We start from the raw sequence: 26713 nt of genomic DNA on the forward strand, positions 1-26713 counted from the left end.
GTCACCGTCACGGCACGTCACCGGACAGGATTAAAAAAAAATATGTATCAATAGTTCTAGTATGACTCTGTTCCCACACGACAGTCGCCGGCACGAAATCTATCAGTGACGTCACCGGTCAGGCACGTCAAATAATCTTTCCATACATGTATCATACTTTTATCCCCACTCACCCGGTGCCGTCACGTCTCAGTTCAGTCAGCGTCGTGCTACCGTCAATTGCTACATGTTCTCTAGCGTGACACACGTCTAATCACTGACTAACCTGATGTATGTGTTCAATGATTCAGTCAAACCGGCGACGTGACTGACGGACAACATGACGGTGACTGGTGTTTGTGGATACGTACACAAACCGTCACCGATCAGTCATCGGTGACTTGACGGTGACTGATGTGTGTGAGTGCACCTTAATGCGCTCTAGTGCTGTAATTGGAAAACGGGGAGTATAACGACTTTGATTTTCTGTGACAATATTACTTGAATATTCTATGCTTGTCTATAGTCTTACTTTATCTTTGAAGATAGAAGTCAATGTCATGGACTGTGACATTCTGTGGCGTTCTGTGGTCTCTATTTACATGGTTGATCTGTGGTTGATGGTTCAAAGATCGACGTTATCGGTAGTCAGTTTAGGTAGGTATGAGGTAGGTATCTCTTTTATAAATTCGTTTACATATGTGTGTTTGTTTTACAGAGGTATTCTGTTTTGTTTTTATAAATGATAAGGCTGGTTCACACTTTGATTAGTGCGAGTGCAGGTGATTAGTGCGAGTGCAGGTGTGTAGTGCGAGTAGTGTCCAATTGACTGCGAGTGCAGGTGATTAGTGCGAGTGCAGGTGTGTAGTGCGAGTAGTGTCCAATTGACTGCGAGTGCAGGTGATTAGTGCGAGTGCAGGCACGCTGCGAGTGAGGGGGAAGGGAGGGCGCGCGGGACGTGGCTACTCGCAGTCCACTCGCAAAAAAATAGAACACGCTTCTATTCACTTTACTACACAGCCTACTAAACACTCGCACTAAACAGTCGCTGTCCACACGTAGTACTACTCATCACCTGCACTCGCACTAATCAAAGTGTGAACCAGCCATTATTGAAAATAGTCAATTGTAAAATGAAAAAAAAGGAAAAAAGAACTTATTATTGACTCAAATTAAAATTTATTGAATGTCCAAATAAATCAAATCTATTGATTTTAAAATAATTTAATAATATTGTATTTTTAAGGTAAATTGTAATCAATGGGTGCTAACCATGAAGAGAATTCCCTGCGATATAGAAGGGCGCAGAGTGTTACAACCGCTGAAGAAATTACAGAAAAAGAAAAAAAGGCTCGAAGATCCCAATTTGATAGACCGTATGTTAATCAATTAGAAATAAAATTATTATATGAAAATAATATTATCTCCCGTATTTGTGAATGAAATAATACCATTTCAGATGTCACAAGCCAAGAGATTCACTTTTTTCTTGGAGCTCTGAGTTCACAAATTTCACAGGCTTGGTAAATTGGGGTTTCCTCATGTTAACTATTGGAGGATTGCGTTTATGTCTTGAAAATTTTTTAAAGTAAGTGAATTCAAATTCTATGTTTAACAAGAGTAACTATGTAAAACTATGATTTGTTATTTCTATAACTGTTATAATATCTATTATTTAATAATCATTTTTACCATTATTGTGTTTAACATTGATTATGTCAAATATATGACTGGGGGAGGGAAATTCTAGGGGAGGTTTAATGGATTTCATTGTTATTTTTAAATTATGTACCTATTATTGCTTCCCTATTATTATTTTTTGTTTTTATAAAATTTACAATGTTCTTTTCACACTTTTTCATGCATCTTATAAGGTTCAATTGATGTTATCTGCATGTAAGTGTTTAAAATAGTGTTATTTTTTCTTTATTATTTGTGAATTGTATTTGATTTATAAATAACTATAATTTTGATATCTTTTTCAGGTATGGAATACGTGTGAATCCATTTGAATGGATAATTGTTCTAACTGGCTACAATGAAGGCAAAAATTACGAATATCCATCAATACTACTTTTGATGTGTAAGAATTTTGTACTGGTTATTTAATGCTGTTAATTTTTATAGATAGATTTTCTAAAAGTTTAAATTAATATCTAATTTGTAAAATTAAGTAATTGAATATTTATTATGATTTAGTAACTTATTTATCAATATATAATTGAATCCTAATCTTTCTTTCAGATAGTGTTGTACCGGCTGTTATCAGTTTACTGATTGAGAAAGCGATTGCAGTGGTAAATATTCAAAATGCAAACAATAGAATACAATTTTATGTTCAAAGGCTGAGGTTGTGGGTTCGATCCCCACCAAGGGCAAATATTTGTGTGATGAACATAGATATTTGCTCTGTGTCTGGGTGTTAATTATGTATATAAGTATTTATTTAAAATTATATATGTATGTTTATCAGCCATCTAGTTTCCATACACAAGCAAAAGCTTAGTATAGGATCAGATCGTGCCGTGTGTGAAAATTGTCCTGAAATATTTATTATATATTTATTTATTCAAATAATTAATCACCTTTTTATTTAATTTCAGGAATTCTTCTCACAAAAATTGGGAGTAAAATTACAAATACTTAATTTATTAACAGAAATAAGTCTACCAGTTATTGTTCTTAATTTCAGCAATCAAGAATTCAGTTTCGGTTTGTACATAATTATTTCATTAATTATTATTGTAACATAAAACAACTCTTTAAAATTAATTTTACATGTTATAAACTATACCATTAGGTTTTTCACAAAAAATGGACAAGAGAAAACTGTAAAAAATAGTAAATACTTTATTAAAATCTTGAATTTTTTAATAACAGTTATTACCAATGATTACAAAATACACAAACATTGTTTTTGTAATTACTTTATATTTATCTATACTAATATTATAAAGCTGAAGAGTTTGTTTGAACGTGCAAATCTCAGGTACTACTGGTTCAATTAAAAAATACTTTTGGTGTTAGATAGCCCATTTATTGAGGAATGCTATATTATATCATCATGCTAAGAGAAACAGGAGCAGAGCACTGTGGTTAAAACCGCAGGTCACAGCTAGTAATTAAATTAATGTCTTTAATATAACTGTTATCACTTATTTTGTTTTTAATATTTTAAACAACTTTAAAATAGTATGGGGCTGTTAGATTCAATTGTTATATTTAATTTTCAGTGGGAATAACTACAGTGTGTATGATATATCTGGTAATATTCCTAAAACTGTGGAGTTACTGTCAAACAAATCATTGGTGCAGAAATGGAACAAGGACAAAGAAGTCTAAATCCTTGCGTCGTCAGAGTTTATCGGCACCAAATTGTAGTAAGTATTCTCTCATTATTTCCATGGAAATGTTTTTTTTTTTATTTCACACATATAAATATTTCTTTGATAATTAATTCATTATCATGCACATGTTACATATGTGCCTATCATTAGTGAAATGTACTTTAGAAATATGTGTAACATTTTCTACTTAAATTTTTATAGCAACAATATTTTTACCTCTGGTGTATGATATCTCTCTTGTATGGAACACATCCTAGTAGGCATAATCAAAATTTACTTTTATTATACACATTTCACAAAGTATTACAGAGAATATTAGTCATAAATCATTGAAATTATTTTATTTGTACAGGTATTATCATGTGATGAATCATGTTCTTTGTTTAAATTGTCATCCTTCCATAGAAACATTATTAATTGGAGTTTTGGTAAAGCTCAGTTCAGGTTTCCAACAAAAATAATTTAATTATTCATCCAACATCTATTTTGTCATTCTTAATATGTGATGTGTGACTTATAATAAGTTACACTATCCGAGTGAAAAAATGTACAAGAGTAAATATGTAATTATTAATAATTACCAAGGATTGAATGGCATTGAACTTTGTATGTTATTGTGATCTAATGATTGCTTTGAATATTTAAGTGACTTGCATTCTTCAAAGATATACTAGATGTATATAGATAGATATACTAAACGTATTTTTTAGATGCCGTAATAACTCAGGCCCCGGAATCACAGACACAATAGAAAATCTATTGTGTCGTGGACCGATCGGGCCGTTCGGGGCTCAATGGGTTAAAGAGTTAAAGAACACTTGGTGGTTATTATAACCTTATTAATTGATTAAAGATATTGGCCATATAGCTTAATCATTCAATGCAATGTTATTAATTATTATGTTCAGTACAGAAAAAAAGAATTAAATATAGTGGTTTTATTAACAGATTTCAGAAATGAAATTTTTAATGTATTGTGGTAAATAAATTTTACTATATTCAATATGGCGTGTTAAATACATTACATGATTACACATATACAAACTATTAACATAGTATAAAGAGAAGAAGTAAGCCGTCTCTCGGTGCAGGTCCACACTGCGAGCCTAGCGCGGTTGCGACGGCGGGCGCGAAATATCAAACGTATGACGGTATGAAACGCGCCTTTGCGTCCACATTGACATGACTATGGCGGAAGCCTAGTGCGACGGTAATGAGCGAGCCAGCGCGCGTAGTTTTCAAACTCTCCTATCCGCGCGTTCTGGCCACACTACGGGCCTAGTCAGCAAGCGACCCAATGCGCGGACGGCGGGGGTATCAAACCAGTTCGGTCTTGTCGCTCGACTTCTTATATTATATCCTTTATTGTTTTTCGTCAAATAGCGGTAAATACTTAATTGTTGAAGTGAAACTTCTTTATTTATAAGTGCGATTCAATCTAAAAAACTTATATATACACCACAGTAATTTTGTAGGGTATAATCTCAATTCTTCATATAAGATTCACCCGTTATTCCTCTGTTTTATTTATTTCGTGTACAACTTCTATAATGATCTCATCTCAAAATCGGACTGTCCAGTAAAAATAGCAAATCGTCCAAAGTTTGCAACACCCGAAAAACGTCGAACCGCTACTTGAGCTCGCGCGTCGGTGTGGCCACCGCGAGCGCCCGCTCGTCGCGCCCGCCTAGGCCGCCGCCACCGCGCATTCAGTGTGGACGCACACTCGGCGTTTAGGAGCGCACGGTACCTAAACTCGTGAGGCGCAGGGTTTTCACTTGTTACGTTGATATTTTAAGTGTGCGTCCACACTGAATGGACAGTCCGATTTTGAGATGAGATCATTATAGAAGTTGTACACGAAATAAATAAAACAGAGGAATAACGGGTGAATCTTCTATGAAGAATTGAGATTATACCCTACAAAATTACTGTGGTGATGAGTGTGGTGTATATAAGTGTTTTAGATTGAATCGCACTTATAAATAAAGAAGTTTCACTTCAACAATTAAGTATTTACCGCTATTTTACGAAAAACAATAAAGGATATAATATAAGAAGTCGAGCGACAAGACCGAACTGGTTTGATACCCCCGCCGTCCGCGCATTGGGTCGCTTGCTAACTAGGCCCGTAGTGTGGCCAGAACGCGCGGATAGGAGAGTTTGAAAACTACGCGCGCTGGCTCGCTCATTACCGTCGCACTAGGCTTCCGCCATAGTCATTTCAATGTGGACGCAAAGGCGCGTTTCATACGTTTGATATTTCGCGCCCGCCGTCGCAACCGCGCTAGGCTCGCAGTGTGGACCTGCACTAAATAATTATTTAAACAAACACCGACCGCTCCCAGCAATCGCGCGGCCCTCACGTGTGCGTGCGTCAAGTTTGCGTACGTACATGAACGGGGGGAGTGGCCAAGCGCTCCGCCTACATACAAACGGCTCGCTGTACCTTTGTTCAAAGATAACTTCCTTGTTCTCATAATACTATGCTATTAACTATATTAAAGTATTATATCTATACTAATATTATAAAGAGGAAAGATTTGTTTGTTTGTTTGAATTGAATAGGTTCCGAAACTACTAGACCGATTTGAAAAATTCTTTCAGCCTAGGACAGCTACATTATCAGGAAGTAAAATAGGCTATATTTTATCCCCGAACTCCCACGAATTACGCGGGTGAAACCGCGTGACGTCCACTAGTATTAAATAAAGTACATATTTTCACATTTCACATTTCACTGTTGACATTTCCAGATGCGCTTGTTAATGCCGAACAAGATCGTAAGTTATGTTTTTATAAAAAGCACCTTTTTGTGTTATAAGCACTAGCTTTGATGCTTTTGTGTGTGCTTACAATTATTAATATAGATAACTGCGATTTTACGATTTATGCTGTTATTTTATTATAAGCTTTTTTATTTTGTATATAATAAAAATATGTTGGCATTCGTAATTAACAAGTCTTACGAATATAATTGCTGCTGCAATCTGGTGTTGGACCTTAGTGTTGGACAAATAAATTTGATTTATATGAGGTTTTTTCATTATGTCAAGATATGGTGGTTAATTTATTTAAAAGAAAAAAAAAAACTACTTAAAGTCTCTATACATATAATAGATAATGTGGAAATATGTATATCTGACTATAGGAAGACATCAGTGGCATAAAGGCAAACGCAGTATTTTTTTTTGACTTTATGAGGAATGATAATATTAATATTATCAGTAATTGTTATAACTAATTCCTATTTCACTAATACATAATATAATATGTATCAACGACATAATGAGACAGTCTCGTATAAATTAAGTTTATAATTAAAATTATTTACAAGTTGCTTTTAGTGTGATTTGTATAGTTCCATTTTCCATTATAATCAAAATAATAACAAATAGACTAGAGTAGATAATTTTTGAAACAAAAAAAAATCGCAGTCGGATGAAACCCATTAGAAAAGGAGGGGAATATGATGAAAATTAAAGGAAAAATAAATTACGGTCAATCCGAGTTCGGGAAAAGGGAGGGGGGAGCTTTTAAGAGAAAAAAATGGTTTCTCTTGATTTCCGACAAAACTACAAGTCCTACGGAAAAAAGTTCAATGGCAAAGTTGTAGATAATAAAAAGATCTACAACTTTTGTATTGACAATTTTTTCACATAACCTCAAAATTTAGGTGAAAAATTCAAAAAACCAAGTTTTTGGTTTTTTATTTTTATCTACTTCAAAATTTATTTTTTTTCTACAAAATTTGGTGGAAACTTGCTTTATTATGTCCCAAATACACTGTAATTTATTTGACTGAAAATATTTATTTTTTCGCCTTATTTTGAATTAATACCAAAAAAACAACCTAATTTTCAATCGAAAAGTCACCCGTCAAAATATCAGCTTTTTTCAAAAACTTGGGGAGCCTTTTATTCATTGAAATCTCTACTTTCATATGGTGTAAAAAAAAATAAACATTACCATAGTAAATGTTCTCAGAAAATGCATACAAACAGTGTGAAAATGAGCTTTTACTAAATCAGGCACACTTCTCAAACTACCTGAAATGTTTTTATCGACATCATTTTGCTTTTGAATATGCTGTAAAATATTATACTTATAACAGATAATTTTTTTTCTTTTGAAATATTACCGAAAAGCCGATACAAGAGAAGATATAGAGTTCGAGAAGTGTGCCTGATTTAGTAAAAGCTAATTATGACACTGTTTGTAAGCATTTCCTGAGAACATTTACTATGGTAAGGTTTATTTTTTTTACACCATATAAAAGTAGAGATTTTGATGAATAAAAGGCTCCCAAAGTTTTTGAAAAAAGCTGATATTTTGACGGGTGACTTTTCGATTGAAAATTAGGTTGTTTTTATGGTATTAATTCAAAATAAGGCGAAATAATAAATATTTTCAATCAAATAAATTACAGTGTATTTGGGACATAATAAAGCAAGTTTCTACCAAATGTCGTAGAAAAAAAAAAAATTTTGAAGTAGTTAAAAATAAAAAACCAAAAACTTGGTTTTTTGAATTTTTCACCTAAATTTTGAGGTTATGTGAAAAAATTGTCAATACAAAAGTTGTAGATTTTTTTATTACCTACAACTTTGCCATTCAACTTTTTTCCGTAGGACTTGTAGTTTTGTCGAAAATCGAGAGAAACCATTTTTTTCTCTTAAAAGCTCCCCCCTCCCACTTCCCGAACTCGGATTGACCGTAATTTATTTTTCCTTTAATTTTCATCATATTCCCCTCCTTTTCTAATGGGTTTCATCCGACTGCGATTTTTTTGCACTTTTTATTATTTTTAAAGGGATCTACCCCAGTGTAAAAATAGTTTGGAAAATCCAAAAGTGCACGCCTCATAATTTTTTTTTAATAATTATTTATTAATTATTATTTTTGTTTATTTAATAACAATTAAACCACATCGAATCAGACCCTGAAAAATGAAAGGGTTCTATTCCTGAGCATACTCAAGCGTAAGAGAAAAAAAAAGACTCGATTAGTTAAGTATTTCGGTCGCTATCGTGTTAACAAGAAAATCCTCCGCACATACAGACACACGGACGTCCAAGACAGAACTTTTTTAAACTGTTTTTTAACTAGTTTAAATAACAAAAATGACATCAAAAATATCATGAATGTTAAAAATAGTGTTTTTTCTTAATATGTGTCTGTATGTATTATCTTACAAGTGCAATGTATGATACATAAAGACATTTTAAGTTTGAAAAATCAGATGTTTTGCGCGAAGTGACAGTAGTACCCACCTCAACGCTTCGCTTATGAGGCATGCAAAAGTGTAATTACGCCAAAAATAATCACCTCATAAACTCATAATGTAGATTTATGCTTTATTAGTTTTTGTTCATGTACCTATACCTTTTTTTTTGTTAGAATAAATAATAATTTCAAATCAATGTTACTAACGACTGAACGTCGTGCTGAACGCTTTTTGTGCTATTTTATAATTTTAGTATCTTCATACTCTTGTGATTTAACAGATACATATATAATAAATATAGTTTAAAAACATGGTTAAATAAGATAAACTTATGAAAATATAATTTTATTGTTATTCGTTACCGCCTCTTTCATCTTTCATATATTCTATAATGTAACAGTAACATCATTTACCCATTTTTTCTCATTTCAATGATTAAATAAATTAATATTTCAAATGGACGAAGAACCTCCTCAAACTAATATTATTGTAGTATTCCAATTCCAATAGTATTGTCCATAAGCGAATGTATGTATGAAGCGATTAGTAGTTTTGCAAATATATTATTCTACTGTATGGCAATATAAATGTAACGATATTTAAACCCTTATAATATTGAATGCAAGTGTATTTATTATCTTTTTTTTAACAAGTAGTAGATATTAGGACTAACTGTCAGACCTGTATAATAATACCATCTACATATTGTTATGATGTGTATGTGCTATGTCAATAATTGCATGATTTTTCCGTCAGAAAACTCAGACCATGAGAAAACCGATGACATTGTGGGCATCGTTAAGTATCCAGACAACCTGAACCTTAGAGATTTGTTCTATTTCTTGCTTGCACCTACCCTTTGCTATGAATTGAATTTCCCACGTACCACAAGGTAAGTCATATAAAATACCATATGAATAAAAAAACAATACGAATGGTACTGTCTGCTAAATTATAATAATTAACAGCGAGTTTTATTTGACTCACACAGATATAACGTTTTTTGAAAAATAGATCAATTGTATTCATGTGTTGTATTGTTCTTATTGTAAGATTCTTGATATGTATTTACATTGTTCATTTGTTTGGTTTTAGTAGTTATTAGATAATTTGCAGATTTTTTCTTACTTCTGACTATATTATATATGTATAGTTCAAATAGGATGTCAATATAATTTCATTTAAGCAAATAAAAATATTATTTTGAATTGTAGAATCAGAAAAAGGTTCCTCATCAAGAGGATAGTAGAAGTTATATTTGGAATGAACCTTATTATGGCTTTATTCCAACAATGGATGATTCCGTCTGTCAAAAACGCTGTGGACCCCTTCTCGCAAATGGACGTTGTAAGAATTACTGAGAGATTATTGAAACTTGCTGTAAGTGATGATTATTACTTTTACTGAATCTAATATATAACTTATTTTAAGTTTTTAAGCCTATTTGTGTAATTTTGTGAATAAAATAATAAAAAAGAGCGTGTCATAAGTGAAACTTCTTTTGAAAGATTCAAAGATCCCAAAATTTTCGCCTTGCTCAATGACGTGACTGTATTGCCATGACGCAACCTTGAAATTTTAGTCTCAACGCGCCTAAGGAAGTTTCACTTCAAAAAATACAATTTTTTTACCTTATCATTATTATACCAACATTGTTTCAAATTTAAATAAACACATTAACTCCCTCCAGGTGCCCAACCATTTAATATGGCTATGTTTCTTCTACCTATCGTTCCATTCATTCCTTAACCTTATGGGAGAACTGCTGCATTTCGCTGATCGCAATTTCTACAACGACTGGTGGAATGCAAGGAACATAGCAGTTTTCTGGAGTACTTGGAACATGCCCGTGCACTTGTGGGCTGTGAGACATGTGTACATACCGATCACTGAAATGGGATATGGGAAAGGGCTCGCTGGGATCGTAGTGTTCTTCGTATCGGCGTTTTTCCATGAGTACTTGGTGAGTTTTTAATACTATACGCACATACGCTGCTATTTGAACTTCTACCTCCTCTTTATTTAATCTCCGGACTATGTAGGGTATGTAATATGTTTTCTTATCAATATACATGTATAACGTACAAACAATAGTCTATGTATCATCAAGATTGTAAATTAACGAAGTCGGCACCCATTTTGTAAATTCTTTGATAAGTTAAACTTCACGTCATCTAGTCGTATAGGAGCTACCAACGTTGACAAGAGAGCATTTTAGTATAGTTGGTTCTTTGATATTCTGTTCCTCTTGCTATTTCGGTTAGAGTCCGGGCTGTCTGGCTGGTCGCAGTGGTTGCGTTTTTTAGTGCGCATCTCATCTGCACAGGATAATTTTCCTAATTTGAAGTCATTTTTTAACGCGTAATTTTTAATATTTTACCTTTAGATAGATCCATCAGACATAATTTTTTTATTGCAAGACGTTTTTTTCGTTGTTAAATAGGTGCCAGACGCAATTTTTTATTTCGTTTTTATAAAAAATTCAAATTATTTTAGAATGTCTGTAAATTTCATATTATGTTCTTCAAACATAATATAATCTAAAATTAATTAGCCAGACGCTAATTCGATTGTTAAGTATTAAATAATGTGTATAAATAAAAAAAAGTAATGAAGCATGCAGCTCATCAGCTAGTGTATTTTAACTATGCGACAGGAAATAATTGCAAGAATACAATATTATTTACACTTGTTCTTATAAATAAAAGCTAAAATGAAAAAAAAAAAACATAAAAGTGAAAAATAAATTAAAGTTACCATACATTGAAAAGAATGGAATAAAAACTATATCAATGAAGGTTAAACAATTACATTGTTAAATTTAAAAGGCCATCTTCATAATCATCATCATCATCATCTTTCCTCACACTGTCAGAATTATTTATGTTATCGTCTAAGGAATTGTTATTGTTTTGCAATATTCCATCATCTGTAAACAACTAGAAAGTTTGTTTCAATATTGATGTACACACGTATACACACACAACACACACACACCACACCACACACGACACGCACACGTGAACACACACACACTCGCATGTTTAAGTTTGTATTGAATTTAACTAAAGTAGTTAGCATGAATTTATATAGGTAGGTATACTGCGGTCCGCCCCGGCTTCGCCCGTGGTACCTACATGTATAAACTATCCTATCTCTCAAGTTGGATCGAACTGCACATGGTGTGCGAATTTTATTATAATCGGTTAAGTGGTTTAGGAGTCCATTGAGGACAAACATTATGACACGAGATTTATGTATATATATTAAGAATTAAGATTAATGAATTAATATTGTTATCATCATCACTACATAGTATAAAAAAAGTCGCTTTCTCTGTCCCTATGTCTCTTTAAATCTTTGAAACTACGCAACGGATTTTGATGTGGTTTTTTTAAATAGATAGAGTGATTCAAGTGGGAGGTTTATATGTATAATAACATCCATTAAATAGTGGAGAAGTACCTACTGTTATTTTTGAGGTTTCTAATGTGATTTCGTAAATAATTACAATTTTTCCACTTACAGTGCAAACGGAGGCACCCTACGAGTTTTATCAAAATAATGTACTAACTACATTGAAAAGGTCTACAGAAAAGTCCGTGATGGTATATGTCTATCTCTTATGGATAACCCACAATAACTTTTTTTGTCATTTACTTTTTACGACAAATAATGGCTAATTTTCGAAGCGATTTTAACCAATACAGCATTAATCCTTAACCAATTAAAGACCTTGAATACATTGTTCATTTAATATAGATCTATATGGCCTTTTACACCGTATGATTTAAGTGAATATTTTCGAAGATATTACAGATTTAAAAATTGCGGGACGTAGCGTTTGCGGCGGTACCAGCCGGCCGCCCGGCTATATATTTTATACCCGTGCGAAGCCGGAGCGGGCCGCTATGTTTTTATATTCAACGTTCACAGTTTTTCTGTAGTGTATTTAGTATCAGCATTGCACCCGTGCGAAGCCAGGGCCGGGCGGGTCGCTAGTTAATATTAGATATATATTAGAAAATTTAACTTGTATTGGCAACACTGTATTTTGTTTGTGGTTCTTTTTCTTCTTGTACGCGGTGTGTAATGTGTGGTATTAGGCAATGTGCTATTGGAAACAATATACATAAGTTTATGTAATCGCTGTTTTCATTTAAACCCATAACTTAATAGATAAGTAATAAAAAAATTGTTTTGTATAGAAGATTGTTGATGTACCCTAATAGTTTATTTTTTAGCCTAAGGAATAAAATGTACCAATGGAAGGTACTTGTTCCCACAACACAGGGTATCCTAGAGTAGGAACAATTCAATTTCTATGCATCTTAGGTATATTTTCGAAAAAAAAAGTTATTTTTTATTGTTATTTAATTTTCGCGGCCGACCCTTTCTATCTCTCTTGCACTTTAAACTATCTCTCCATATACACAATCATCAAATTGTTATACTTACCTACTTTCACTACGTTTTTATTTGTACATATTTAATACTTAACAATCGAATTAGCGTCTGGCTAATTAATTTTAGATTATATTATGTTTGAAGAACATAATATGAAATTTACAGTCATTCTAAAATAATTTGAATTTTTTATAAAAACGAAATAAAAAATTGCGTCTGGCACCTATTTAACAACGAAAAAAACGTCTTGCAATAAAAAAATTATGTCTGATGGATCTATCTAAAGGCAAAATATTAAAAATTACGCGTTAAAAAATGACTTTAAATTAAGGAAATTATCCTGTGCAGATGAGATGCGCACTAAAAAACGCAACCACTGCGACCAGCCAGACAGCCCGGACTCTAACCGAAATAGCAAGAGGAACAGTATATCAAAAAACCAACTATACTAAAATGACTTTTTTTTTTAACGTTAATAGCTCCCGTACCATAGTATTTAACTAAGTTAAAAAGTAGAAACTAGCATTCTATAGATGTTGAACCTGTCGCGCCATCTAGTCCCGAACATAAAGAACCGTGTTCTGTTGGAACCAAGAAGCTTATATCTTATACACTGGAGATTTCGGTATGAACATTTGACGTGTAACAAGAAAATTGTTGTGTTTTATCACTTTCACACCTAACTTGGTATTGCCACTGTTAATACGAAGTTTTCCCAAGGCTACTATGTATGCTGTAATATTCTGTGCAAAAGGTTAGTTTTTGTACATGAGTTAGTTGATAAATTGCCAACAACGTCATTCAGAAGCATTGTTGGATGAGACAATTATTATTTATGCTAAATAAAATAAGTATCTGAACCAATTATTAAAAAGCGATACTCCCTGATTATGGGTAGTTACCATAATAAAATTGTAGCAACTCTCACTTTGACAATATGGCATAAGTGTCAAAAAAATTGCGTCGCTTCGAATATTTAAGTTAATATTGTTGCGTTTTTAATAAATATTTTCCGAATATAAATAATGTATTGCATTGTGAAAAATTGCAGAAGTTTTTGGACACCAAATTCTGGCATAAAATTTCACAGGCAAGTGTATATTTACGCTATTTACAATATTCCTCAATACTCATGCATTTACCTGTTTAGAATCATTTTCATGGCAAAAATCGTCAATTTTATCATCATTTTAGTTATCAATCATGCTAAATATCTTCTATCTATCTTCTTTTCCTAATAATTTCATCATTTTTCAATAAACCAATTTAACAAGTAAGGTAACCATGATGACGAGTTTTTACGGATAGCGAAGAGAAAATATTGTAATAGTTAACAAAATTATGATGAACATTTAGAACACCATTTCAAAGATTTTTATACTAGTAATGAAACAACGCACGCCATCGATATTGCACTCACATGTGGTTTTATGTTTGTTCTTCTTTAACATAGAAATTAATAGTTCTTTTAACTTACCAATTTTTTTTTGTTTTACTTATTTCAGCTTTCCAAAAATGAAATAAAAAGAAATAAATGGCTGTCCATAGTGCCTATCAAGGGTAAAATTTATCAACATGCCAGAATATGCAGTTTGCATTTTAAGCCTGAGGATTACGGTCCAGAAAAAAAATACCTTTTGAAAAGTGCTATACCTTTTTATTTACCACATTCTTGTTACTGCGTCTCAACTGTGGATAAAGTAATTTTAATTATATTATAGTTAACCACCATGAAACCATTAGTAACCGTAAGTACAGCTCTTGAAAGACATACGAATTTCTGAGAACTGTAATATCGTTACCACACATCAACACTAGCGATGCAACTCTCCCTTTGGAATATTGAAAAGTTTTAGACTGAAGCTTGAGTAACCAAAACGATGTTTTAATGTATGTAGCACTCATTTTAATTAAAAAATCGTAGTATGAGATCAAAAGTTATCAAGCGTTATTTAAAACTATCATTCTCTACCAATTAAAATGGTATGTACCTATAAAGATGATAATTATTCATGTAAGTTGACCAGTAATATTATAATATAAATACTGTTAAAAATATATGTCGTTATTATTTATAGACCATGTTTTTTTATTTCGAAAAATCCTGAATATACAAACCAGTGTGGTCACCCACAGAAAGAGACAAAAAACAACACTGACGTTATTCAAGGTTATATTTTCTTGTGACAAGTTAATGGTCATAGTGCAATCTCCAGTGTATTAGATATAAGCTTCTTGGTTGGAACGAACAACTACAGTGCCATCTATTATCTAATAAATGCGTGTGTAATTTACGAAGAGATGGCGTGCAAATTATCAATATAGTGCTGTAGAAATTTATATGCAAAAATTCTTTGGGAATATGATTGAACTTGTCTGTTTCTTAAGATAAATTATGTTTTCGTTAATGTACATGTTACATACCATAATTTTCTAGATCTCTATAGATTCCATATTAGGACAATGTATGTAAATAACTCAGGCCCCGGAATCATAGACACAATAGAAAATCTATTGTGTCGTGGACCGATCGGGCCGTACGGGGCTCAATGGGTTAATAAATCTATTAAGGTTATATTATGCATTTCATACTTATATTCTTTACAGGTAAGCGTCCCGCTACAAATGTTTAGAGTCTGGGCGTTCCTCGGCATGATGGCTCAACCGCCGCTCTCTGTGATATCTAAGTTCATCGAAAAGAAGCTAGGGTCCCGTTGGGGTAACATCATAGTTTGGAGTTCCCTTATACTGGGACAACCTCTGGCTATTATGATGTACTACCACGACTATGCCATAGCACATTATACTCCTAAATAAAGCAATTTAGTTGCTTCCAGTTTCCCAGGAGATTTTACTATGTTTTAAATAGTGGAGATTATTACATTGTTACTAGGATCACAATTTTTATTGCTTGTTTTAAGGGGTGCTTATGTTAAGTTTTAAATAGTACAAAGAGAGTGCAAAATATAATGATTAAGAGAAAATCAAACATTCTATTGCATTTTATAAAAAAATGTATGAAATATTACTTTGTTCATGTTTATTTTATACAAAAAAATAGGAATTTATCTATGAAATATCAAAACCATGACAAAGTACATTTTTTTAATTTTATATGTAATTGAATTTTATATACTTTATTTGCATTTTATATCAGATTTTTATTATTAATTTATATAGATAATGTGCAGTATTCAAGTTTGCATGTTGTAGTATAAAAGGAATTTAAATTTTGTTATCTAGTTACTACGTAGTACAAGTTAAAAAGGTACATAATATGTAGTCAATAAACTTTGCCATAAGCTACTATTAAAATATGGTTACTATATTTTGGTGATGAATGTATAGTCAAAATTATTATTATAACCTAATAAAAATTGACTATATTTTATATTTTTAAATGGGAATTTATATTTTTATAATATACATATTGGTAAGCCCATTGGTTCAATGTAGCAGCTTTGAATTTTTTGTAAAAGATTTATATTTTTATATTTTTATACATGTTTATTATTAGATCCAAAATATGTGAATGATATAGTTCCAGTGATATTTATTATTTATATTTTTTACTTTTTCAATTCCTAAAGAAATTTTCATTCTGATGTATTTTTATAAGATTTAAACTTCTATAAATAAAATAATCAACATAAGCAAAGGCTACTTTTGTTAAGGATTTGTATAATGTTTTGTGTTGGATTCATAATATTTATGTAATTTTGATATTTTTTTTATTTATGCTTACTTAATCATGCTCAAAATTTGTGAGATATAATCCTTTTATATGAATATAATTTAAAAATAACTATATTTGTATTGTATTGGAATGAATATGTACATGTTTTTCAATGGAAAACTAATGACAAAGAGATTAAATTAACAAAAATAGCCATTAAAAATTGTATTTAATGAAAAAAGACTGATATTGGTGAGATTAAATTGAATTTGAAATTAAATGAAAAAATATAATAGTTGGTTTATAATTATTGCCTCTATAATGTATATGTTATATGTATCTGTTATTGTATTCTTTACTACTTACAACTATATTTTAAGTATAGTTTTATTGTCAATGTATAAAAAATGGAATTGCATTTTTGATGAAATCGATTAATAAATTTTTGAAATAATTTATGTTTTTCATTTATCTATACTAATATTATAAAGCTGAAGAGTTTGTTTGTTTGAAATTATTCAGGAACTACTGGTCCGATTTGAAAAATTCTTTCGGTGTTAGATAGCCCATTTATCAAGGAAGGTATAATATAGCCTATAGCTATACAGGGTGTCCCACTATTGGTATACTAAGCGCGAAGGGACTTGTAGTTTTGCATACACTGATCACGTAAAAAATACTTAAACAACAAAATTACGTCAAAATTTTTTTGCTAAATTTTTCCTGAAAATCCATGTTTTCTTCTCTAGCTTCGCGCAGCCGGCATATACCGCTTCTCTAATGTGAGCATTTTGTCTATGAAAACATAATCTTAAACGATATCTCACATGCGGGTGGCAAATTTGGGCGTGTTGCTTGTTAGGGGTTACACATAGAGTTTTAAGAATTCATCTATCCGAAAAAAAAATGCGTCTGGAATTTTATAAGTATTTTTTACGTACTCAGCGTATGCAAAACTATAACCTCCTTTGAGCTTAGTATACCAAAAGTGGGACACCCTGTATATCATCACCCGTAGACCAACAGGAGTGGAGCAATGCGGGTGAAACCGCGGAGCACAGCTCGTCATCTATAAGTATGTTTCTTGTAATACTACTGATTATCGTTATTCTGTGCATCTAGTATCTATAGATATAGATTTCTACTACTTATACAAGTTACAGTGATCCCAGCTTATCAATAACTAAATATTATTGATTACCTATTGGCTATTATGGATAAACATAACATCCATGAACTAATTGCTAAAGCGTGCAACCTCTGACTCGACCATGGGCGTAGCTAGCCCTGGGCTCAGGGTGGGGCAACAATAAAAAATAATATGTAACTAGCAACTATACACGTGGTCTTATCCCGGTTAATTTTTCGGGCTACGGATCTCAAAAGGAAAAAACGAAATCCTTATAAAATCACTTTGTTGTCCGAAGGTTTGTCTAAAAAGACCTTTTTTCTCAGGAACGCGTGGCGGTATCAAGCTGAAATTAATATTGAATACTAAAAGTCTACCGTCTCTGAAAGCTGTGAAAAAATACAAACTTATAAACCAACACACTCAAAAGATACAGCCGTTTATGTTGCAAATTTTGACACATTTCGACATTTACAAGGGAATCAAAGAAACCATGAAATTTTGTAATAAGACTACTTCATACAAAATTTCATTAATTCTGGGAAGTATATGCTTTGTAGGTTTTGATTCCTTGCGACCCATGCGAATGTCGAAAACTTTCAGCAAAACGGCTTCATATTTTTGATTGCGTGTTCCTGAGAAAAAGGGTCTTGACAGACAGACGGACATAAAATTGATCCTATCAGGGTTCCGTTTTTTTCCTTTTGTGGTTGGGAACCCTAAAAATATATTAGATAGTTTATCTTTCTATAAATACCATAATATGATTAATAATAATATGATAGTTTTCATTTCTTTTTATCATGAAAAATACTAAACATGTCTACGTAAATGGAAAATTAAACTATTTTAAATTGTAGACATAAGACAGTAAATAAATAATTTAACCTCGTACTAAATTTCCGATCCAATTTCATTTTTATTTTAGGTAACTAAAGCATCACTGACCATAATAACACAAAATGTTGACAGATCCAAGCGGAGATTCGCTCGCAATCTTAAAAAAAAAGTTTTTGGCCGTTATCTCGGAAGCTATGCACTTAAGGTCAAAAATTATCTGGACTTTTTTGTAGAGAGTAAAATTTTGCATTTTTTATACCCTGTAAACTTTTTTGTAAAAGTTACCGTTTACGATTTATGGCCTATTTAATGAAACGGTTCATCGTTTTTGGCTAACAACTCTTAAAATATTGGATTAATCACTAAAATTTATTTATCCATTTTTTAGTACTAGTGGCCATATTCATATACATCAGCGAGTGACGCGGTAGCCCAAAAGTATTTTTAAGAATGTAATGGAGACGAAGAAGAGATATGCAATGCAAGTGAATTTTCGCCGTTTCTGAAGCGGCAAAATATTTCAGAAAATTTAGATTTTTTTATTGAAAAATGAATTTATAGTTAACTTTTTTTTAATATTCTCCTTTCGTTTTTGTATTTTATTCTTGCATTCGAATGTAAAATAATTACTCAATATAATGCCATGATATAATGTATATGTATAGTAGTACGAAATATAATAAAAATAAAATAAAATATTTTCCATTAGAATAGCATGATGTGAGGAAATTAACTATTAAAAGTTTTAAGTACTACAGGACATCAAATTTAATTAATTTGTTGAATTTGTATCATTATATGCTATTCATTCCTGGAAATTTTCTATTTTAAACCTGATGATCCAAAATTAACGATATATTACTCAAAAAGTGTGGGCAAAAAAAAGTTTCAAACAAAAGGTGTTGTGCTCTTAAAAATGGATAGATTCATTTTATTGATTAATCCAATATTATTATAAGTTATTAGCCAAAAATCTAAGCCTAAAATGAAAAACCGGTCCATAAAATAGACCAAAAATCGTAAACGGTAAGTTTAACAAAACGTTTATAGGGTATAAAAGATGCGAAATTTTACTCTCTACAAAAAAGTCTTATTAACTTTTGCCCTAAAGTGGATAGTTCCTGGGATATCGGCCAAAAACTTTTCTTTAATATTAAGAGGGAAGCTCCACCTGGATCTTTCAGCATTTTTTATGGTCATCATCCAAAAATGTGTCCCTAACTTCAGCTGTTTGAGCGCTGAGCGTATGCCAATTTGTTAATCTGTCAATTTAGAGGTAAATAATTGCACATAGATATTTGACTCACACTCACAAACGAGAAACAAAAGGATTACGTTTGTGGTCAATCGTGCGCAAGCTTTTTGTTTAGATCGACTTTCCAGTGTGAATTTTCTTACGGATATTGAGTTTTGTAGTCGGTACCTAGATAATTTATTTTTTATATTTGGTTAGGTAGGTACCTTCCAGGTCAGAGCCAGGGTGGGGCAAGCGCCCCACCCTGCCCCACCGTGGCTACGCCCATGGACTTGACATAAAGGCATGTGCAGAGGTTGATGAACGATTATCAGATCGTTAAGAAGGTCAGTGCATAATATCAACAGTTTTACTGGGATTAACATTGTCATCGCATATTTAACCCTTTGACGAGCGTATTTAATAGATGCCGTTTGGTAACTGTGATGTACGTATTAAATAATGCCCAAACTATGTTAGTTTTGAGAGAGAATTTTAAACATATGAAAGTAATTAAATACATCACACCAAAATAATAGTAAAAAAACTTGATATGATGAGCTACATAAAATAACAAAAAACAAAAACTGCCTTAAAATTTTCAGAACTAACTAAATCAAATTTAAATTTTGGTAGTTCCACCACATGGAAGACACCTGTTTTCAAATAAATATTTCAGGACAGTTTCAGGACGGTTTTCACACACGGCACAATCTGATCCCATACTAAGCTTTCACTTGTGTTATGGGAACCAGATGGCTGATAAACATACATATATAATTTTAAATAAATACATAAATAGATAATTAACACCCAGACACAGAGCAAGCATCTATGTTCATCACACAAATATTTGCCCCGGGTGGGAATCAAATCCACAACCTCTGGCTTGGAAGGCAGGGCCACTACCAACCAAGCCAACCGGTCAGTCAAATGAAAAAATAATATCAAAATCGGTTCACTCAGTCAAAAGTTCTGAAGTAACAAATAAAAAAAAATAGCTACAACAACTGTGTCCAGTGTCCAATACCACCAAACCAGAAATATGTAAAATAAGGTTGAGTGACGAGTCGAGGATCGACGGGCGTGTGAGAAGTGACAGGAGAAAGAGGGCGGGCGGCGGATCAATTGATGAAGAGCGTCCGATACTAAAGCGTACGTGTTTCGCTCCGGGATTCTGCCTCTCCACCGCTATCAACCTAACCCACCTCATACTCCTTGCCTATTGTTTGTCAACAATACTTAATTTACATTATTATTATGCGTGATGATATGGAATACCTGAAGACAAGGTAGTTCTTTTGAATATACTGAACAAAAGCTAATATTAGGAGGTGTAACGTACAACTACAAATTTCATATTTTTTGCTAGTCGAGCACAAACCTAGGTAAAAGCAAGATAAAGCTATAAAGAAAATTTAAAAACTCATTTAATAAGGGTAGTTTTAGATAATGAAATTATTAAATATGAATGTTTAGATGGGTATATATGAACACTGACCGGTATTACATATTGATATGTATCACTAAGATCCAGATACAGTTTAAAGTACATATTTTAAGTACCCATTAAAATAAATTATTAAGAACTCGCTATTAGCATTCCATTATGAGCAGATAATTAACAAAGGCGGTTAAACATTGGGATCAGTACGTGTTGGGTGAGAGTTAATCATGTAATAACATTTGCGGGTGAGAGGAAGCCCGCTAACAATGTTGACCGTTGAGAGCAAACAGCAGAGGCTGCGTCAGCCCGAATGCAACCCTATCCGATTCCACATCTACGCTTTTAACTCAATCAAAGCTTGTTAGTGTATTTTATGTTAAAAAACGCATCGGCTAAGATATAGGTAGTTATTGTAGGTAGGTACACAGTTTAGTTTACTTTAAATATTATAGGTACGGTACTTATTTGATTGATTCGGTAGATATTTACGAATCTTTAACATGTAGGTACATAATATAGCTCTAGGTATTATAATTTATAAAAACTAACCTCAGTTTATTAAATGATGATCATAAAAACAATACAATTAAAAATATTTTAAATTATCAAATTTAAATGCTAAAAATTCCCCGTACACAAATGTCTGTGTAATTAATGAATATACGCTGGTATTATTATTTATTACAAGATCTATTGTTTTCCCAGTAATTGGGGAAACGTTTCAATTATTGAAGGATAATAAGGAAGGGGTTAAATGTTTAGAGTGGCAGGAAGAGGTCGGTGATTAAATGTAATTCGGGATTACGCTGACTTGTTAACCCCTCGAGATTGTCGAACCGTGAAATCACTGCGCAAAGTACACTGTTAGCCGTATAGGTAATTGAAACAACTACAGTTGACCTTCATTCCATAATTTCATATTTTATTTTTTAAAATCTTGGCAGTGCCATTTTAAACTCAAATTAATTTTGTAGATTGTAAATTCATAATTTTGCGAAAAGGGTTTTGCAATAATTATTCTAAGGAATAATAAAAATCAAAATAATATAAATAATATATAAATACCTTTAATAATTTAATTATTGCTAGGCTAATACCTTTAGATATTTTTTGCGTTAATTATATAAGTCGGTTAATTCTTTAGATCTACAGCTGTACCTATAGTCGCGACTTAAGAAATGTAGAGTCACTACAAATTGCTCATGCGCTCATGCATGCGCAGCATGATACGTATAAAATGTGCCATATAGGTATTATGTGAAATTATAGCAAGTAAAATCAATATGACAAATGGAAAATCAGGAGCGATGGATACCTTCCGATTTACAAAATAGTAAGTACATAGTCATTGTTTTTTAACACAATAAGATATAATGCAATGTTAATATTTATATACCTATAGGTATAGTTTAATACTAGACTAGGTTTATATTTTATATTAATTATTTATCTTTAGCCCGAGCTTGGCGAAACTAGAAGCAGCTTAGGTACTTTACTTACAAGGGAATAATCATCATATTTACTATCTCTAATCATCATCTAATATGGTATCTAATATTTATTACTGTCTGTTTTGATAGCGTTTGTGTTTTTTTAAGCTATTACATAGCTTCTTCTTCTTCTTCTTCTTTTCTTCTTCTATCTTCTTCTATTCTTCTTATATGCTTTCTTCTATTCGGCCTTGAGCGCGGGGATCGAATCCAGAAATTCCGTAACGAAAAAACCTCACGCTCCCCACTCCGACGGGCGGGTGTGGCTTGAAGGCATAGCATGCAATAGCTTTACCGCGGCAGTCCACGAGGCACTCGGGCCTCACGTATTTTTTTTATAATTTCTTCAGTTTGGTCTTCTTTCTTGTCTGCATATTGTTGCTGTTTAGGTATGTGCTTTAAAATTTTGCCAATTTCAGAAATTAACAAATGCAGTTAGATAAGTTATGAAAATTTTAAATAAAATCCATACTATCCATACTAATATTATAAATGCGAAAGTAACTCTGTCTGTCTGTTACTCAATCACGCCTATTCTACTGAACCAATTTGCATGAAATTTGGTGGAGATATTTTGATACCCGAGAAAGGACATAGGCTACCTTTTATTGCGAAATACATATGTGTACCACGGTCGAAGCCGGGGCGGACCGCTAGTATGCTAGTCTTTAACTAGGCAAGTTTAACATTTCACAGGTCCTCTCTACTTAGTGCCATAGACACGGAGTAAAAAATGTTTGGAGCTTTTCATTATATGTATCAAAATTGGTTGTTTTGAATAAGCTTTACGTAAGCTCAAGTTGGAATATTCTAATATTAATATGTTCGTCTAAGTACAAAAACAAGTTCTATTTTGCTAACTTTGTAATTTGCCTTCTTAGAGACATAAAATTTATCAACTTTAATATTTATTAAAATCATAATGAAGTAATAATAAATAATCATTTTAATATAAAATGTAATACATATAATGTTGAGCTACTCACACATTCTTATTTATTATGGTACATAAATACTAATACATACATAATATAAATAATAAGCATACACATTTCAACTGCTTAACAATAATTGGTTATTTAAATCCCAATATCTTATTTCTAGCTGACTGTATATTATTAATAAGTACGTATAGGTACGTGTACAACGTACCTACTATGTATTTAATTAGGTTCAGTTACATGTGTAAGTGTGGTTGTAAATATGTTGTGTTTATATTGTGATGTCTTATTGCGAGCGTGCTTATATCTGCGATAATAAAGGCTGTAGCGAACACTGCGCGCGTCGCACAGCGTCATTGGGTTACAGGGCGGAGTCTCGCGCCGCCCTGCTTGCGGCGGCAGTTCGTTTCCGGCCGGCGCGCGCCCCGTACGCTTTCATGGTAGAACACGCGCTCGTCGACTGCCCTCAGTCGAGTGCCATGCAGACGCTGACTCCACAACCACACCGTGATGCAGATGAGGACCAGCTCGCCGACGAATACGTTCAAAATTTTGAACTCGACCATCTTGAAGATCATCATCTCGTCAAACGCGAGCCTTTGAGATCTGGATGGCACGACCTCGTGGACGCCTTGCCAGCGTGCGCCCGCGCTTGTCGCCAGTGGCCTGATGCGGGTCCCTATCCCCAGCCTCACGTTGCTATTGCAGTCGACCCCAGCACGCCTCCAGAGACTCCTCCAGCTCCGATCGGTCGAAGCCCGTGCAGGGCGGCTCCAGTAGATGATGTGCTATGGCTGCCGCATATGCGAGAACCATTAGACATGCGTACAGTTCCTTGTGGTAATTTTGAGGAATGGGATCGTCGGGAATGGAGAGACGATCCTCATCACGTGCAACAAGTTGCGCTACGCCCGGCCAGTTCGTGCTCTGCGCTATCTCCACGGACGGGGCCTCATCCCTCGTATCAGCCTTCATCCTGCGGGGACGACCTAATAAGTGACGATTTGCTCATGACTCTCAGCGTTCGGGAGCTCAATAAGCGACTTCATGGATTTCCTCGGGAGGATGTGACTCGTCTGAAACAAAAACGAAGAACCCTAAAAAATAGAGGCTACGCTCAAAACTGTCGAAGCAAGAGGCTACAGCAGCGGCAGGAGTTGGAATTGGCGAACCGTTCGCTCCAAGACGAGCTGCACCTGCTGCAGCTGCAGGTGGCGCGCGTGACGCACGAGCGCGACGTGCTGAAGCAGCGGCTGTCGCTGATGGGGCGCGAGCACGCGGTGCCGCAGCACGGCGGGCACGCGCCGCCCACGCCGCACTCGTCGCCGGAGTTCTTCTCGGAGCTGTGACGGCAGGGCGCGGCGCCGCGTGCCGCCGCCGCCGCCTCCGCCGCCTCCAGCTCCTCCGCGGCTTGCGCCTGGCAGCGCTACTGAGCTCCCGATGGACAGTTCGTGCTTTTGTTAAGTTTGAGGTTGAATTATTATAAATCAGTTCCAGTTTTATAGTTTTTTTTTATTGGTGGAACAATGTGGCCGTGGGATTCGATAGAGTTGGCTAATACACCGTGTTAAAAGATGTATGGTTGTGTCGTAATAATATATGCATAGCTTCGTTATTATATAAATTTGTGTATTAATTAATTATACATAAGTTTAATGACTCACCAACTAATAAATCAGACAAATGATTGTAAATAGATATACCTACTTAAATAATAAAATTACTATCTATAGGATTTCTGTTTTCCTAATAAAACATTATATAAAAATACGTTTATTTTTTTATTGTCGTTACTAATTTTATACAAACAAATTAACATTTTACCCACCTATTATAAACATTATACGATACCTCACTATATAGAGATATTTTGTATCTTATATTTAATTTTAAATTAATTTTCTTTATGTAGAACATAAACTGTGCCCTGCGATTTCACCCGTGGATGAACTCGCGGACAAAATCAAGTATTTTTATATCTCAGGTGTCATTCTGATAAACTATATTACAGTAAAGTTTCATCCAAATCCGTCAAGCAGTTTTTATAATACACATATTAGTATTTAAGAGTTTTCGCTTTTATTTGTCCACTACTGAGTATTTAATGATCTTTTAGTAACTTACAACCAATAGAAGGTTGTAATTTTTAACAATAAGTCTTTCTGATTTTGATTGTTTTTTCTCATTCCCTTACAGTCAAACGATCTACTTTTATGTTATATAATATTTAATACCATCATTTATAATGTAGGTAGGTATCTAATACCTATCATAATATTATGAAAATCATTCGGACACTATAGTAGGTATTTATCGACGAAAATTGTAAATCTGAAAGATTATTTATGAAAATGATAAAGGCCTACTTACTCTTGATAATTAAATGAATGGCATACGCACGAGTATATTGTCTATTGAAATTGTATCAATACAACATAAAAAAAAAAATATATTTTCACGTACAAAAATTTGTCGAGTACCTAATCTTATCGTATTCAGATCAATTGATCTTATACAACTTTCTACCAGTTGTTTAGGCAATGGACACAGGCGTGTGAACGACATAATTTTAGCTGAATGGTTATAGGTACATAATATATTCTTAGATATTCTTCGCTAAGAAGGTTTAAAAAACCGAAACGTATACTTGATTATTGATTACTTTATTTGATTTATAAAATAAATTATAACTAGGACTTACAAAATATTCAACAATTTATTATTCGCACAAAATTGCTATTCTTTCCACATTAAACAGCGTAGAGCAACAACTATTTACCAAAATGTAAAAACTACATATCAAGTTTCATCTCCGATTTTTTTGGTTGTTAAATCAATATCAATTAATTTTGCCTTGCAAAGTCAGGGTAAAGTTTTCTATGAAGAAGAAAAAAGTTGTAATAAAAAAATATGGTACTACCTAAATATATTTCAATCTGTTAGGTAGCTAGTTACAACCGAATGCTAGAGCTTTTTCGTAGGCGTCGGGAACTCAC

At 33.1% G+C, this 26713-nt stretch overlaps 2 protein-coding genes across 6 annotated transcripts; both read left to right on the forward strand.

Moving 5' to 3' along the window:
• The first annotated feature begins 560 nt into the window (after positions 1 to 560).
• On the forward strand, positions 561 to 17072 carry mdy (diacylglycerol O-acyltransferase). 5 transcript variants are annotated; one of them, XM_089705031.1, is made up of 12 exons: positions 561 to 623; positions 1226 to 1355; positions 1439 to 1567; positions 1965 to 2062; positions 2224 to 2276; positions 2583 to 2691; positions 3213 to 3359; positions 6083 to 6109; positions 9310 to 9445; positions 9768 to 9933; positions 10244 to 10516; positions 15568 to 17072. In XM_089705031.1, the coding sequence occupies exons 2-12, from the start codon at positions 1240 to 1242 to the stop codon at positions 15775 to 15777; spliced, it is 1464 nt and encodes a 487-aa protein (XP_089561157.1). In that variant the 5' UTR covers positions 561 to 623; positions 1226 to 1239; the 3' UTR covers positions 15778 to 17072. The 5 variants fall into 5 exon arrangements, with proteins under 5 accessions (XP_089561157.1, XP_089561148.1, XP_089561179.1 ...); XM_089705022.1 differs by having other exon boundaries at positions 576 to 636; XM_089705039.1 differs by having other exon boundaries at positions 623 to 647.
• A 6929-nt stretch (positions 17073 to 24001) lies between these two features.
• On the forward strand, positions 24002 to 25456 carry LOC149490484 (uncharacterized). Its single transcript, XM_089705116.1, has one exon. The coding sequence runs from the start codon at positions 24155 to 24157 to the stop codon at positions 25064 to 25066; it is 912 nt and encodes a 303-aa protein (XP_089561242.1). The 5' UTR covers positions 24002 to 24154; the 3' UTR covers positions 25067 to 25456.
• Positions 25457 to 26713: the final 1257 nt, after the last annotated feature.

Source organism: Colias philodice, chromosome 2 (genome assembly GCF_061535455.1).
Source record: "Colias philodice isolate Cphi_HAF_F1 chromosome 2, ilColPhil1 Martin Lab GWU primary, whole genome shotgun sequence".
Classification (NCBI taxonomy): Eukaryota; Metazoa; Arthropoda; class Insecta; order Lepidoptera; family Pieridae; genus Colias; species Colias philodice.